Source organism: Drosophila virilis, chromosome 5 (assembly GCF_030788295.1).
Source record: "Drosophila virilis strain 15010-1051.87 chromosome 5, Dvir_AGI_RSII-ME, whole genome shotgun sequence".
NCBI classification, from domain to species: Eukaryota; Metazoa; Arthropoda; class Insecta; order Diptera; family Drosophilidae; genus Drosophila; species Drosophila virilis.
The window spans coordinates 12,366,009-12,381,233 of NC_091547.1; the positions used below are offsets into that span (position 1 = coordinate 12,366,009).

A 15,225-nucleotide genomic window follows, 5' to 3' on the forward strand; every position below is an offset into this window, starting at 1 on the left:
TGCTAATTTCCTATGGCAGCTATACGATATTGCTGTCCAATGACATATACTTCTTGGGGTCGAAGATATCTTCTTCTGTCCCTTTCACCTTTCATGACAAAATTATAATAGTCTTTATACGAAACTAAATTTGGAAGAATTATGCACACTCACCGTGCTTGTGCCTATCTTTTAGATATATACCTCCCTCCAGATCCGAATATAAAGCCCATATTTGTACATTTTGAACATTAACCTTTTTCGTCTCCACAGGTTTATGACGTCAGCGCCATCAAGGTGAAGAATGTGAGCAGTGGAACGGTGGGTAAGCCTGTTACCTTCCTGGTCGAAACTTCCCAGGCTGGTCCCGGCAATCTGGAAGTCACAGTAAACGGCGGTCGTGTGCCCACCTCGGCACAGGCACAGGGCCAGCACACATATGCTATCAGCTTTACACCACGCGAAGCTGAGAGTCACACGGTGGAGCTGCGTTTCAACAGCCAGGATGTGCCTGGCTCACCATTCACGTGCCGGGTGGCGGCCGCAGCACGCATACAATCGCCCGAGACCATGGACAAGGTCAGCGTGGGTCGCCTCTTCGAGTTTGTGGTGGAATCAGACACCAAGCCAACGGTGGAAGTGCTCGGCCCGGCCAGACGAAGTGTCCCGGTGAAGATCGACGCACTCGGCTCAACGCTGGGCTACAATGTCAAGTTCGAGCCCATGGAGGTGGGCGATCATTCGGTGGAGGTGCGACTGCCTGGCGGCGGTCATGTGGAGGGCAGTCCCTTCCTGCTGAAGGCCTACTCCGCCGAAAAGGTAATCGTAACGGACATACGACCTGGCGTGGTCAACAAGAGCGTCAGCTTTGGCATCAATGCCTCCCAGGCGGGCGCCGGCAATCTGGAGATCATTGTCGCCGTCAACGGCAAGAATGTGCCCAACTTTGTGCAATCCGAGGGCAATGCGCGTTTCAAGGTGAACTTCAAGCCCACAGAGGCGGCTGCCCATTCGCTTTCCGTGCGCTTCAACGGACACCCGGTACCGGGATCACCCTTTAGCTGCCACATAGCAGCTGCTGCCGCCAGTTCTTCGGGCGTGCCACGCGCCCAGGCGCTGGGCGAATGCCTTAAGCAAGCGGCCGTCAAGATGGACAACACCTTCGAGCTGGAGGGCTTTGAGGGCATCGAGCCACAGATATTTGTCACGTCGCCCGCCGGTGACAACGAGCACTGTCAACTGAGTCAGCACGATGGCGGCAGCTACAGCGCCTCCTTCCGACCCAGCACAGTGGGCCGCCATCTGATCAGCGTGTTGGCGAATGATCAGCACATAAATGGATCACCTTTCAGCTGTAATGTGTTCGACGTCTCCCGCGTGAGCATCAGCGGCCTGGAGCAGCAGTATGGACCTGCCACGCTGGGGGTGCCTGTCACCTTCAGTGTGGATGCAGCTGGCGCAGGGGAGGGCACACTTGAGCTGGTGGTGTCCACCGACAGCAGCACTGTCAAGGCCGAGGTGGTCGCCTGTGCTCGCGGCCTCTACGACGTCACCTTTGTGCCACAGAGCACCGAGCCGCATTATGTGAATATTACGTTCAACGAGGTCGCCGTTGACGGCAGTCCCTTCCGCGTGGACATACAGCAGCACACCCAGCACATACAGATTGGCAGTCTGGCAGCCATTGATTTTCCGGCCGACGATCAGATTGTAGAGATACTGGCGCCCGATCAGAAGCCCGTGCCGTACACCATCAATCGCCAGACGGCGGAGTTCCGCACCCACATGACCGGCAACTACACGCTGCGCTTTATTGACCGCGAGACGCGTCAGCACATTGGCACCCGTACGCTCTGCGCCTTTGATCCCATGCTGGTCAAGATCACCGAGGTGGGCGAGGCTCTGTGTCATCGTCCGGCCAGCATCAGCGTGTCGCTCAACGAAGCCGGGCAGGGTGATCTGTCGGCGCTGGTGCGTTGCGGTGTCACCGAGGTGCCGCACACCATACGCGGCCCCAGCAAATCGGGCGTCTACGAGATTGTCTACCAGCCCACGCGTGTGGCGCCGCACAAGATAAGCATACTCTTTAACGATGTGCCCATATCGCTGAAGCCACTCGAGATTAATGTGCTGCCTGCCAGCGCTGGCAAAGAGATCAGCGTCAGCGGTCTGGGCTTGTATCAGGCGCGGGTGGGCAAGACCACATCCTTTGCCATTGACACAGTGAAGCGGCCGGCGCGAGAGTTCGATGTTGTGGTCTCCGGACCCGGTGGCCAGGCGCTGCCCGTGCGCTGCTATCAGACCAAGAATGGACACCTGCAGGCGGAGTTCAGCATTAATAAGCCGGGTCAATGCGTTATCGGTAGGTACCGCCTTCACAGGCTCGTCCTTGTCCAATCTCTAATCTGAAATCGTGTTCTTTTGCAGAGGTGCTGCATCAGTCAAAGCCACTGCCGGGCAGCCCCTTCACCTGCGAGGCGTTTGACAGCAGCAAGGTCACTGTGCAGGGCGTCACCAAAGAGCCACTGGCGCTGCACAGCTCCAATAGCTTCACCGTGCGCACAGACAATGCCGGCACTGCCGAGCTGGAAGCCTTTGCCATTTCGCCCACTAACCAGAGCCTGCCCGTGCTCATCAGCGAACAGTCCGAGGGCATTTACAACGTAGAGTTTGTGCCCTCCCAGCCGGGCAACTATAAGCTAACGCTCATGTATGGCGGCGAGACGATTCCCAGCTCACCGCTTAACTTCAGCGCCTCGTCGAGTGGCGTGCGTAATGATGCACGCGCTGCTGGACACGGCTTGGAAGTATGTCATCGTAACAAGGAGGCCTCCTTTGTTGTCTATTGTCCCATTGCACCCAATGTGCAGATTGAACGCGTGGACGAGTTTGGCGAACGCATCGAGCCCAAGATCAAGGCGCTGGGCAACAACGAGTGGCGCATCTCATATGTTATTTTATCGGTGGGCACCTACGAGATTCGTGCCAGCTGCCCCAACCGCGGCAGTTTGCCCGGCTCACCTTGGCGCATCTGCTGCGTGGAGTCCACCAAGGTCACTCCTGTTGGCGGCTGGGGCACGCTGGTTGATCATGACGGACGTTTAATATTGCCGGCACGCATTATCTTCGATATGGAGAATGCCGGTCCCGGCAAGCTGGTCTGCAGCATCGATGGCATTGAAATACCCGTCGATAAGCTGGCCGATGGCAAGATGTGTCTCAACATCACGGGCGACAATCTGGCCGCCGGCGAGCATGATCTGGATTTGACCTGGAGCGGTTTGACCATCACACAGTGTCCACGCAGCGCCTTTGTAACGGGTCAGCAAGCCGCCGACAAGGTGGTGCTAATGGGTCGCGGACTAGCCGCCGCCCAGGCCGGCGAGGCGGCGCACTTTACCATCGATGCCTCCAATGCGCCAGCCGGCCGCCCGGAAGTTATTTTGATCACGCAGGAGAATACTGCGCTGCCCGTGAGCCTGGCACAGCCGCGGCCCAGCGAAAACATTTGGCTGGCCTCGTACACGCCGCAGAAGTCCATGACAGGCACTCTGACGCTGTCGGTCAAGTGGAATGGCCGGCTGGTTAAGGGCTGCCCGCTCACTGTGGCCGTTGGCTCCTCCATGGACGCCTCTAAGGTCATTGCGTCCGGTGAAGGTCTGCGCCACGGCATTGTCGGCAAGGACATCAAATCCTGGATAGACACCCGACGCGCCGGACCTGGCGAGCTAACCGCCCACTGCGCCGGCGCACGCAAGGTGGCCTACTGCGAGCTGTATGACCATGGTGATGCCACCTTTACGCTGAACATTAAGCCACAGGAGCCGGGACGTCATCTGCTGACCATCAAATACGGCGGACAGAATGTGCCCGGCTCACCATTTGCGCTCAAAGTGGCCGGCGCACCAGATGCCAGCAAGGTGAGTAATAAAGAGTATGCCTTTGCCTAATCCGTTACTTATGTGACTCTTTAACCAAACAGGTTCGCGTTTATGGGCCCGGCATCGAGCATGGTGTGCTGGCCACCTTCCAATCGCGATTCATATGCGACACACGTGGCGCTGGCGCCGGGCAGCTGACGGTGCGCGTGCGCGGACCCAAGGGTGCCTTCCGCGTGGAAATGCAGCGCGAGAGCCAAAAGGATCGCACCATTCTGTGCAAAGTAAGTAGGCGTATTTGTACGTTTGAAGTGTGATTAATATGGCTTGTTCTATGCGATTGCTAGTACGATCCAACGGAGCCGGGTGACTATCGCGTCGAAGTCAAGTGGGCTGGTGAATTTGTGCCCGGTTCGCCGTTCCCCGTCATGATCTTCGACACCGAGGAGGAGTTACGAAGGTACTTGCAGGGCATATGAGGCCAGATCAACCATCCCATCATTGTCTTCCCCAGTGGCCTGACTCCGCCCATTCGCTATCAGCCTGCGGCTGCCACTCAGCAGTCGCGTCGTGCCGCCTGTGTTCCACTCTAGTGGATGGCACAAATATTTATAGTGTATATGTGGGGTATACATATGAGCACGCACGTGTAGCTACAATCGCAGATCGTTAAGATCAACCATTATATATTTATATATATATATATACATATGTTATGAGTACTAGTTAAGTTTTAAAACCGAACGAAACGAATCGACTACCATAAGTCTAGATGAAGTCGCGGCCCGCCAGGCTCAGCTCTTCGGGCTACAAAAGGCTTTGGCGCTACGATAAATAGCTTTCTGTTCTTATAGTTGTAGACCTAATACCTATGTAATACAATGTTATTATTGCGAAACTATTTGATCCAAATGTTTAACAACGTATTCAATACAAATACACGACATTAAAGTACACATACATGCTGCCGAAACCTGGAAGAAGATCCAGAAACCGCAAACAATCGTATTTGCGAAAATCATAGCATACTTTTGTGGGCCCCCAAAAGATACAATCCTTGATTCCTGCTGCATGCTTCTTGGTATTTCAATTAACAAGAATGGATCAGCAAAGTTTAAAAATGTTCAAGGGACAAAGTGCGTTTGTTAACTTTATCGATTCGAAATTTATATAATAACAAGCAAAACTACCAGGACTATTTCAATGTCATTTAATAGCATAGTTTTCTTGTCTTCTGAGACTCGTCAGGTCATGCAAGGATTTGTCTATGTTGTAAACAGTTTGTAGGCCTATTAGGCAATGGACGACAAGAAAGTTCTGCATAGTTAATTCGTCAAGATCATAGTAAAGGATGCAGCCGAAATAATCCTGCTTGCTCAACATAAATATAAGCTAAAAAGCATTTGGTTCAATCTTGTACATAGCACGTAAACAACAACAGTTTATGATAATTTAATATGAATATAGATACCACCTAAGCCTAAAAAAAAATCTATAGAAAACACTGAAACCTATCGGAAACCCATATGAAATGTAGCACATGGCTAAACCTGTTTCTCCGTCTCCCAATCCTCGGGCAAGACAAATTCGTTGATAAACTCTTTGCGATATTTGCGCAGAAATTTGAGTAGATTCAATTCCAAAAAATGTTTGCATGCCCCATCGAAATCGGAATCCCCAATACTCATGCCGTTCACGCCGAAGTACATGTGCTGCAGCAGCGTGATTAGCGTAGAATGATTTTTGTTCTGCATATCATCGAAACGATCGTGCATTAGATATTCGGTCCAGGGCGCCTCGAAGAAGCTAACGAAATCCTTGATCAGACCCATTTTCCAACGACTATGCATATTATTGAGCAGCGTCTCATGTTTTCCGCAAAAGTACTCCAGAAAATAGAGGGGTTTATATAGCTGAGCAGGCATATAAAATTCATGCCGATTACATTGGAATCTTATTGCATATATGTAGATATATCTTACCTTACGAGTAACGCACACTATTTCTTCTACAATCAGATTCTGGCTCAAGCGTACGCGAAAGAAATCACCTGAGCTGGAGTAGCTAGTCATGAATTGGCTGTACTCATTTGAGAGCTTGCCCAGTAAAAAGCGCTTGGGCACAGTTATCTTGATGACCATATGACCCAGGGGTAGTAGACAGTGAAATAAACATGGCTTGCTAAACTTGCGCTCCTTTGTATACGACTCCTGGCTCAACTGTAGTATGTCTATCAACTGGATGCGGAAATGTTTCAAAATCCGGGATGAAGCATGCAGAGGCCAGCTGTCACTCACCTTTTGGGCCATCTCGCGTTCGCTGGTATAGATATACTGATAGAACGAATCCCAGACAAAGGTGACATGTTTGCCAGCCGCATAAATATTCGGATCGTTTGTGCAATAGTCCTCATCGACAAGTATCTTGCGATTCTTCATATTAATATCACTGTTGAGAAGCACTGAAAGCATAAAAAAACTTTTAAGCATTTAGTAAATATTTCCCATCTTCAGGATACCCACTTCGTTCTATGGACATGGGCATATAGTTCTCCATAAAATTGATAAATATATTACAGGTCAGGGATAGAGTATTTCCGCTGGGAAATAGCTTAAAGTGAACCCTATCAATAAAGTTCACGCTTGTATACAACGAAAATCTCACAAAATTGGCTGATTCGTAGACTTTAATGCCAAGATCAGAAACCATTTGCACCAGTATGTCGTCCAGATTCTTGTCATTTGTGGGATTATTTAAATACTCGGGCTTGATCACCTTATGCGGCTGTACATACACAATATTCTCGGGCCGACAGTTATGCTTCAGCATGAAGTCAATGCACTCGTATAGAGCCAAGGTGTAGCCATAGATGATAATCTTTTTTTTGGACAACTCGCAATCGTTGAGCTCCTCGAGCTTGTGATATAGCATAATCTTGTCTAGGCGTCCATTGATGTGCGCATAGTTATATGGATAGGCTTGATGGGTCTCATCAGTTCTTCCCAGGGTAGGCAAACCAAACTTGGTATCACACAGCAGCAGCAGCTTGTCATAGAAGACTTTGCAGTTGTTATCCAGACGAATGAACTTTTCATCACTGCAAAACGGTGCGTATACGTTATAAACCAACCCAAACCAAGTAAAGTTACTCGAACACCCACCGATTAATATACGTCACCTTTCCAGACACAAAGTTGATCCAGTTGCGCATATCCAGGCGTTGTGTGGTGTCCATTACAAAGGGACAACTGTTCTTATTGCTCAAATAGCAGTCTTCCTTGCGGCCACAGTATTGGCACGCAACATTAGGATCGTACTCCGCCTCGATTTCGCCATGATCAACAATAACTGTTATTTCCACAACGGGCAGGCAGTTGTTTACACTCACGTACTTGTAGCTACAAGGGAAAGACATTGTAGAGTAATCCAAGGAAAAGGTCAAAAACATGTCAGCTCCTACTCGGGCGTATTCCAGCCAAAAACCATGAGACGCAAAAAAGCCTTGCATATGTCCGAGAAACCGACGATAACTATTGGATTTTGATTGCCAATAAATTTGGAGGGAAATAGATTGTGTCGAAACAAATAGAACTGATCCATGACACAGTTTATCTTCGACAGATCCACCTGTGTCGACGAACGCCTGTAACAATGCTCGCTTTGGGTGTCTATGAACCAGTTTCTGCGCATGCGACGCGGCTCCACTGGCATCATTTTTTGTGCCAAATCATTTGGTAAGGGCTCGCCGATGATTTCCTGAAAGTAGAAGATTTCCCGATAGCCCGATCTTATGGCCACGGTGCGCAGCACCTCATCGGACCACATGTGAAAATAGGGATGCAGACGCAGCATCACAAGCTCGCAACGATCAAAGGTCATGTAGTCTTCATCGTGGGGCAGCACGAATTGCTTATACACCGCTTCGTAGTTCGAGAACGGACTGCGAGCCGGAACATTAAATGTATTCCACTAGCCACGCCCACTTACCGTAATATAGCAAAACCAACAGCCGTTGTATTCTCCCTGCTTGTGTGACCGCAACGTATAACCCAGAAGCTAAACTCGGACATCGGATTATACAGCACATCGGAGCTAATCTGTTTAACGATTTTAATCTGATGGGTGACCGTCTCCTGGATATGCGAGTCAAGGCCACTATTTAGGCTCTCATTGCTGAATTTAGTTTGGTTGTTAACACTCATCAACTTGATAACATCGTCGATGTCATCCTTAGCCAGGTGGTAAATACTGAGCTCTGTGTTAATGGAACAGCGATGTGCCACAAAGACCTCGTCGGACATTTCGGAGCTGGGGCGATGTTGCACGCGCTATAAAATTGGAACTCGAGGGATTGTTAAGCCAACATCTATTCGAAATTACTCACTATAAAGAACTTAAGTAACGCCCAGAGGCTGGCGGAATTGTTAGCGCTGGGTGACACGGGCACCACGCAATAATCGCGATCCGGATATGCGCTGAACATCGCGCAGATGTAATAATAAGAATACTCCAGTCTGAGACTCGGGTGCAGTATGAAGTTCTTCAGCAGAAACGCCCGGGAGGCATTGTTCAGGCCGTATTTCTTGTTCTTGCTCATGCTCTTGCGCGTCGGCATATCAAATGATATGTTCAGAGTTTTCGGTACCTTGTCCAAATAGTTGCTGCTATTACTCAGCTCTGCAATTGTAGAAGCTTACAAGAAGGTCCATTAAGGGCTCTAACCTACCATCGGTTATGTATTTAAATTTTGTGAAAAGGCGCTCAGTTGCACCCAGTAAACCGGTATCCATTTCAGAATAGGTACTGACTTCACTTCCTTTTCTCAGCGAGACACCGCGCCGCTTTAAGTAATTCAAATTTTTCTTGAGATTAAAATATTGCCGCTGCTCTGCCGTGCTGCGTGGTCAGCCATAATCGTAAGCCACTAATTCTGATCAACTATAATTATCTTACTTACAAGACATTGAACTGCACAGTGGCGTGTGGCATATCGGGAGTACATGTCACCAGGTTGCCCAAGCTCTCCAGATCAAAGTTCCTAATCAATTCTTCGATGTCCACCTCCTCCGTGAGCCACATCATACCCGTGCTGCCATCAACTGAGGAGCCGGCTTCCTAAATAATATGAGGTAATAAGTGTTTTCCCTTTCATTTTCAATGTAGGTCAATGTAGGTGACGATACCAAAAGGTAAATAACAACAGCTTTTCCTTACTAATCCACCCTTGTTAGATGAATTAGCCAGGAAACTATTATCTGTCCGTCAGGACAAACCGTTCTTTATATTTGTACCTCTGTAACAATAATTTGATCTCTTTCTATATTGCCACCGGCTGTGCCCAGAAGCAACTCAGCTATAAAGAAATCTCCACGCTCTTGGCGCATTTCCGGCTCATGGACGTCAACCATGTCAACAATATCATCATTGTCCTCAGGTCTGCATAGTTATAGACTTTGCATTAATCTTTAGTATTGTGACAGAGCTACTTACAGGGCTTTTCGAAATGATACGGATGGCATAAATTTGCTGCGCGATATTACAATAATTGTCGGCAGATTCCTGCATGAGAACATATCAAACGCAATGGGATAATAGACCTTACCAATGCTTTCCAGCTTCTCAAATTCCTTGGGTGAGTAGTTTGGGGGCCTAGCAACAACCAAAAAAGATACTTTGTGCTCGCGATAAAATACCTCCATTAAGAGTTGTCTCAAAATATCTTCATATTCCGACAGGTATATGTAAAAATTAAAAAATATTGTGTTCATCAGCGTAATGGGCAGATCCACGCTATAAGGCACAACACGCAGGATTTCAAATCATATTTGTCTTATTGGCTCTTGTTACCCTATTCGAATTTCTCTTACCAAAAACGACATTTTAGCCACTGTGGCCAGCAGTCATTGGATAGCACCGGTATATTTGGATATATGCAAAACTCGCTATATGCCAATATAGCTTTAGGATCCTTTGGCTTGCAGACGACCAGGCGATGTGTTTGATATTCATGGAATAGCTGCTTTAAGGGCGGCTGTCGCTTTTGACCAAAATATTTCGCCAAATTCGAGGAGAAGAGCGACTCAAGCTGCTCGATATCGTATTTGCTAGCCGTGCGTATCTCATACTCTGTCTCCATTTGTAGTATATGTGAGTAACTATTGTTTTTATTTATTTATGTTTTAAAGTAATGAATTGTGTTCCATGCAACTACTCAGTTTACAAGTTATTTGAACATTGAAAATTTTGATTAATTTCCATGACCCGAGCGAAGGTCCCCAAAGTTATCCGCCTGTATGTAGTCCTCAGGCAGTACGAAATCGTGATGGAATTCCCCTCGACGTTTTCGTATAAAGTCCAATAGATTGTGTTCCAATAGCTGTTTGTTGACCTCACGTAGATTATTCTCGGTGTTCTGTTGAAAAGAAAAGTAATGCTTTTAGATGCTATATGCGTACGTCCTTGATGTCAAGGTCTACCCAGTCCAAATTTTGTATCATGGGCATTAGCATTTTATGATTTTCGGCCTGAAAGTCATCAAAATCATCGTGCATTAACAGCTCTGTCCAGGGCTCTTGAAGGAACCGCAAGAAGCACTTGATGTTACCTTCCTTATAGCGCGCTTTTAGATTATTCAACATCTTCTCGTGTTTGCCACAGAAGTGCTCCAGATAATCCAAAGGCGCACTCTACAAACGAAAATTGTATAAAACATGCACTGGCCATAGAGGAGTCTCCATGCGCCATGGGCTCACCTGTTTGGTGACAACAACTATCTCATCCACAATCATTTTCGGTGTGAGTCCGATGCGACAAAAGGTATTGTTCAAGTAAGTGCTCAGAGAACATTTGGTACAGCCGAGTACAAAGCTGGCCAGATAGCGGCGAGGCATGGTCAGCTTGGTGATGAAGTAGCCAAGAGGCAGTAGGGCCTTAAAGAATGAGGGCTGCGAGTATTTATAGTCAATAGGTGTGTCGAATTGACGCAGCTCCAGTATTTGCATTAACTGTAAGAAATTGTAAGGAGCGTAAGATCAAGGCAAAACTTATTCCATAGCACCCAACCTTAATAGCTGTTTCCTTCTCGTTTGTGTACTGATACTGATGATTTATGGGCTCATTGATTTCTATGTGCTTGCCCACGGCATAAATGTCCGGATCGTTTGTCTGAAAGTTCTTATTAACCAAAATACGTCTGCTTCGCAGTTTAATTTCCGATGCCTTCAGCCCTGTGTTAAGAATAAACTGAACAATCAGTTAGGCTTGACATTAGTTAACTTACATTCCTCGGTGTTGGAGTCCATGCAACCCTCCTGGAATGATATGAATATATCGCAATCGAATGTAACTCTCTCTTTCTTTCCTTTCCAGGGTTTAAACACAACCTCAAGTATGAAGTTCGCTGTGCCATGTTGTACCCAATGTGCAAAGGTTAGATCCCTATGTATTTGTACTTCGAGATCCTCTAACATGTCATCCAGTATGTACTGCAGATTCTCATCGACGAAAGGACTGATAAGTTTTTGCTCCTCTTCAGTGCCAAGCTTCTTATGAGGCAAGACAAGGACAATTCGGTCCGGCGCGACACCATGGGATATCAGAAAGGCAATGCACTCATAAGTATGCAAATTGGAACCGTACATAAGTATTAAATAATCGCGCTTGTGCTCCTCTATGAGCACACGCAGCTTATAGAAGAGCAGAAATTTGTCGAGGCGGTTGTTGAGCTCAATAAAATTAGAGGGTATTCGCCCGGGATGCTCCTCTTTGTGATCGTCCACTTTTAGTCTGAAGCTCAAATAGTTCATAAGCAGCAAAGTATCGTAGTATATCTCGCAGGTCTTATTTATCTTTACAAACTTCTTTTCCCTGTGACAATTATTGGGGCTTGAAGGCGTTCATTAATTCATAAGACTTACCTGTTAATGTAGTTCACATGCCCGGGCAGAAATTGGACCCAAAGGCGCAGATCCATGCGCAGCACCACATCGCGCACATAACAGGAATAGTTTCGATAGCTTAAATAGCAGTGTCCACCCGGCGGGCAGTAGGGACAATCGAACATGCAATCATATTCCGCCTCCACGAGACCGGGTGCTGCGATAACCGTAACCTGCAAGCGCGGCAGACAGTTATAGTTCTCCGAGTTCGCGTGGCTGCAGGGCATTTTAGCGATTAGACAGTGGGATGCAGAAATGGGGCGAATGCACTTACTCCTTAGTATTCCACTGAAAGACCAGCTGACGCAAGAACGCCTTGGCGCTAGCCGTAAATCCAATGATGACCAATCTGGTGGTCTTCCCAAACCATTGCGAGGGATTCAGCCTGTGGCGAAAGACTACCAAATGATCACGATAGTAATCGTAATCGGGCAGGCCCATAAGCGAGCTATTTGAATTCCATTTAAGTTTTTTCTCGATATTGGTGAAGAAAAACTTCTTCATGGGCGTGGGCTCGATGGGCATCATCATCGTCTTCAAATCGTTGGAGAATAAATATTTCTGCAACAACAACAAATCGAGTGTATATAAAATAAAGAAATATATATGTAGAGTATACAAAAAGAAATCCGTACATTACGTGCATATATGAAATAGAAATCAAAATATCTGGTCTTCGCTGCCAGATTACGAAGTATCACATCGCAACAATTACTGAAGAGTGGATGCAAACGAAGCGATATAATCTCGGCACGTTCATTATCCAGATGCTGGTCGTTTTTGGGCAGATGATAATGATAATGCAATTCGTGATGGTGAAGATACTTGCGCAAGATCACAAACCCAATGGCCGTATTGTGAATGGCTGCTTTGGTGGAATTGCCACAGCGTATGGTGAACACATCGTAATCGCTGTTCACCTTTTCCAGCACGTCGCTCATGATCTGCTGTATGACCTGCACCTCATTGTCAATGTTGACGAACGCATTCACCTTGGAGTTATACGAGAAGCTGCTGGCCGACGACATCTCTCTCAGGTCGGGTACCATTTGGCCGCCCTTGGCCAGGTCCACCACAGTATCAAAGTCTGTGCTTTCCAAGCGATAGAGGCTGGGCAGGTTGTTATGGATAATTTTGAGATAGGCATGAGTATATTGGGGCGCTACATACCTGATTTCTCCAAAAATGGCGCTGCGATGCGTAATATAGATATCAGTCAAGTTGGCCACTTTGGTAGGACGCATCGCCACGGGCTGTGTGAAAGGGGCAGAAACTACAAATCATGGATTTTCATTGTGGGTTTTTGTGACTTGCCATAAAATATTTAAGCGCCTCCACGTGACTGCGCAAAGAGTTGACGCTCTTTGGTATGGTCATTATGCAATAGTCACGGTCCGGAAAGGCCGCGTACATGGCATTCAGGCAGCTAAACAAACGCGGCAGGGGAAAGTCCTCCTGCACACAGATGTACTTCAACTCAAAAACATTTGAGGCAGATTGCACGCCATCCACCTGTCGTTTCTTTGGATCCGTATTATAATGAAGACTAATGCACTTGCTTTGCTCATTGATGTAGTAGCCAGTCGTGACCAGCTCTAGAGACACACATATGACACACATATTAAACATGAAGCCTTTTTTCTAGGACCCAAAGCTTACTCTCGAATATATACACAAACTTCATATACAGATCTTCACGCATGTAGAACTTATCCTGACTGGTCGACACATTCGTATCTACGATATTGCCATGAATCGAGCTCACCTTTAGCTTGCTCAGACTGGCCACACTATAAGACAGAAGTTAGAATGCTCGAATCAAGGCTGCCCGACTAGCAGCTACCCTGTCCCCAGCTCTAAACGCACTTTATTCCGAACTCGGGACATTAAGATGAAACTTCATAAGAAGTTTATGAACTTTATACATAAGAACTTTATGCCTTGCATATGTGAAATATTAAAGTCTAATAACTGCGAAGTATGACCCAAAAATATATACCAATATCGGGTAATTGAATGAAAATATCGAAAACCTAACACACGTTCCCAAAAACAATGCAGACAGACAATCATTCGATGCATTATACCCAGCGGAGAGAGGGTTTGTTAAGCTAAAGTGTTCAGAGCTGGGAAAAAATGAAAATAATATATCCAACCTGATGCCACTATCATTGCGTTGCACGCCACCAATTATGGTCGTTGCATTGAGGTCATCCATGGCATCGGCTGTGAATAGGTTGGCCTCCGCTTTGCGCTCCACGGACCTGGGTAGAGGCCAATTGAAGCTATGCCTGGCAAAGATACACGAGGATCACTCACGACACAGTTACTTGCTCGTAATCGAACGGCTTGTTGGTTGAGAATTTGACCAGATTGCCGAACATGTCCATCTCAAAGTTCTGCACGTAGAAGCGTATGTCCACCTTTGCGTCTAGCCAGATGAAACCCGCAGTACGCGAGTCCTGTTTTTCGTTCTCTAGCTCGGCGACAATTATCACCGAATTCTTGGCATCGTCATCCGTGCGCATTAGCTCTTCGGCAATATAAAAGTCACCCAGCTCGGCGCGCATTTCGGGCAGTTCGTGTTCGTGCATCTCGATGATGTCGTCGTTATCCTCGGCGCTAAGGGTGCACTGGCAGGAGTTGAAGGATTTGGAAACAGTCGAAACTGAGACATGAACTTACAGAGCCTTGCGATATGTGATCTTGGGCAGAACTCTGAACCGCTCCGTAATATATAATGACTGCGTGTTCGAATTGGAGGTAATGCTAAACTCGCGTGGATAATAGACTGTCGCATACTTCTCCAGATCATCAAAGCTCTCGGCATAATACAAATCCTCTTGCAGTACCGGCGTTCGAATTGTTATCAAATACCAAACGCGATTCTCCAAGTAAAAGACTTCACGCAGCAGCGCAAGCAACGCCTCCGGATGCTCCTTTCGATAGACGCAAAAGTTAAAGAACATGGAGTTCAGCCGGCTTATGGTGTCTCTGATGCTGATGGAGCAGGCTTTTTTAATGCTGCCAATTCATAGATAACTGCCAGGCATATATCAAATTTTTACCAATATTTCTCATGCAGCCATTCCAACCAGCTGTCGCTGGGCATTGGCCCGATTGCCGGATAATTGCGAAACTCGGCATAGGCTATTAGGCTGCTGTCCGTGGGATCATTAAGCTCGACGGCCATGCGATGGGTCTGATACTTTTTGAAGATCTCATTCTTTTCATATTTGGGACGCTTGTTGCCAAACCATTTGATAGCCGGCTCATAGATCAGCGCCGAGATGCTCTGCAGATCATCTTTGGTCGCCCCGCGCACCGTATACCCTTGCGACATTTGTATAAATACTCTGTATGTGTATATATGTATGTGTAATTGTAATTTTGTTTGTTTATATTTATTGTGCACAGTGTTTGAGTTATGA

General features: G+C 47.2%; 3 protein-coding genes across 9 annotated transcripts in view; 1 reads left to right on the forward strand and 2 right to left on the reverse strand.

The window, feature by feature from the left end:
* jbug (filamin-type immunoglobulin domains fbug) overlaps positions 1-4,813 on the forward strand; it is a 28,656-nt gene extending 23,843 nt beyond the window's left edge. For all 5 annotated transcript variants that reach the window (XM_032436692.2, XM_032436693.2, XM_070210006.1 and 2 more), the window contains 4 exons: positions 253-2,341; positions 2,407-3,899; positions 3,962-4,141; positions 4,205-4,813. In XM_032436692.2, the coding sequence (XP_032292583.1) occupies positions 253-2,341; positions 2,407-3,899; positions 3,962-4,141; positions 4,205-4,336 (3,894 nt within the window). In that variant the 3' untranslated portion in view covers positions 4,337-4,813. The remainder of the gene's footprint in view (positions 1-252; positions 2,342-2,406; positions 3,900-3,961; positions 4,142-4,204) is intronic.
* A 480-nt stretch (positions 4,814-5,293) lies between these two features.
* On the reverse strand, positions 5,294-10,002 carry LOC6626184 (cilia- and flagella-associated protein 61). 3 transcript variants are annotated; one of them, XM_002050212.4, is made up of 13 exons: positions 9,725-10,002; positions 9,348-9,647; positions 9,149-9,293; positions 8,815-8,972; positions 8,584-8,753; positions 8,242-8,534; positions 7,845-8,185; positions 7,318-7,797; positions 7,019-7,255; positions 6,380-6,954; positions 6,155-6,318; positions 5,840-6,094; positions 5,294-5,770 (listed from the first exon to the last, which is right to left on the reverse strand). In XM_002050212.4, exons 1-13 carry the CDS (start codon positions 9,991-9,993, stop codon positions 5,402-5,404), a joined length of 3,756 nt encoding a protein of 1,251 aa, XP_002050248.1. In that variant the 5' UTR covers positions 9,994-10,002; the 3' UTR covers positions 5,294-5,401. The 3 variants fall into 3 exon arrangements, with proteins under 3 accessions (XP_002050248.1, XP_015029959.1, XP_070066115.1); XM_015174473.3 differs by lacking the exon at positions 9,725-10,002 and having other exon boundaries at positions 9,348-9,383; positions 9,460-9,600; XM_070210014.1 differs by lacking the exons at positions 8,815-8,972; positions 9,149-9,293; positions 9,348-9,647; positions 9,725-10,002 and having other exon boundaries at positions 8,242-8,502; positions 8,584-8,719.
* LOC6626183 (cilia- and flagella-associated protein 61) lies at positions 10,002-15,215 on the reverse strand. Its single transcript, XM_002050211.4, has 15 exons — positions 14,863-15,215; positions 14,480-14,794; positions 14,114-14,416; positions 13,951-14,058; positions 13,454-13,584; positions 13,109-13,389; positions 12,965-13,047; positions 12,430-12,904; positions 12,069-12,355; positions 11,774-12,010; positions 11,137-11,723; positions 10,920-11,083; positions 10,610-10,861; positions 10,334-10,543; positions 10,002-10,269 (listed from the first exon to the last, which is right to left on the reverse strand). The coding sequence occupies exons 1-15, from the start codon at positions 15,135-15,137 to the stop codon at positions 10,105-10,107; spliced, it is 3,873 nt and encodes a 1,290-aa protein (XP_002050247.2). The 5' UTR covers positions 15,138-15,215; the 3' UTR covers positions 10,002-10,104.
* Positions 15,216-15,225: the final 10 nt, after the last annotated feature.

Coding starts and splice junctions, on each gene's coding strand:
- LOC6626184 (XM_002050212.4), bottom strand. CDS start 9,993: ATGGAGACAGAGTATGAGATACGCACGGCTAGCAAATACGATATCGAG. Junction 7,256..7,317: donor TTTGGCTGGAATACGCCCGA/GTAGGAGCTGAC, acceptor TTTCCCTTGTAG/CTACAAGTACGTGAGTGTAA. Junction 5,771..5,839: donor TAGTGTGCGTTACTCGTAAG/GTAAGATATATC, acceptor ATGCCTGCTCAG/CTATATAAACCCCTCTATTT.
- LOC6626183 (XM_002050211.4), bottom strand. CDS start 15,137: ATGTCGCAAGGGTATACGGTGCGCGGGGCGACCAAAGATGATCTGCAG. Junction 13,390..13,453: donor GTTTGTGTATATATTCGAGA/GTAAGCTTTGGG, acceptor GTGTGTCTCTAG/AGCTGGTCACGACTGGCTAC. Junction 10,544..10,609: donor TAGTTGTTGTCACCAAACAG/GTGAGCCCATGG, acceptor TTTCGTTTGTAG/AGTGCGCCTTTGGATTATCT.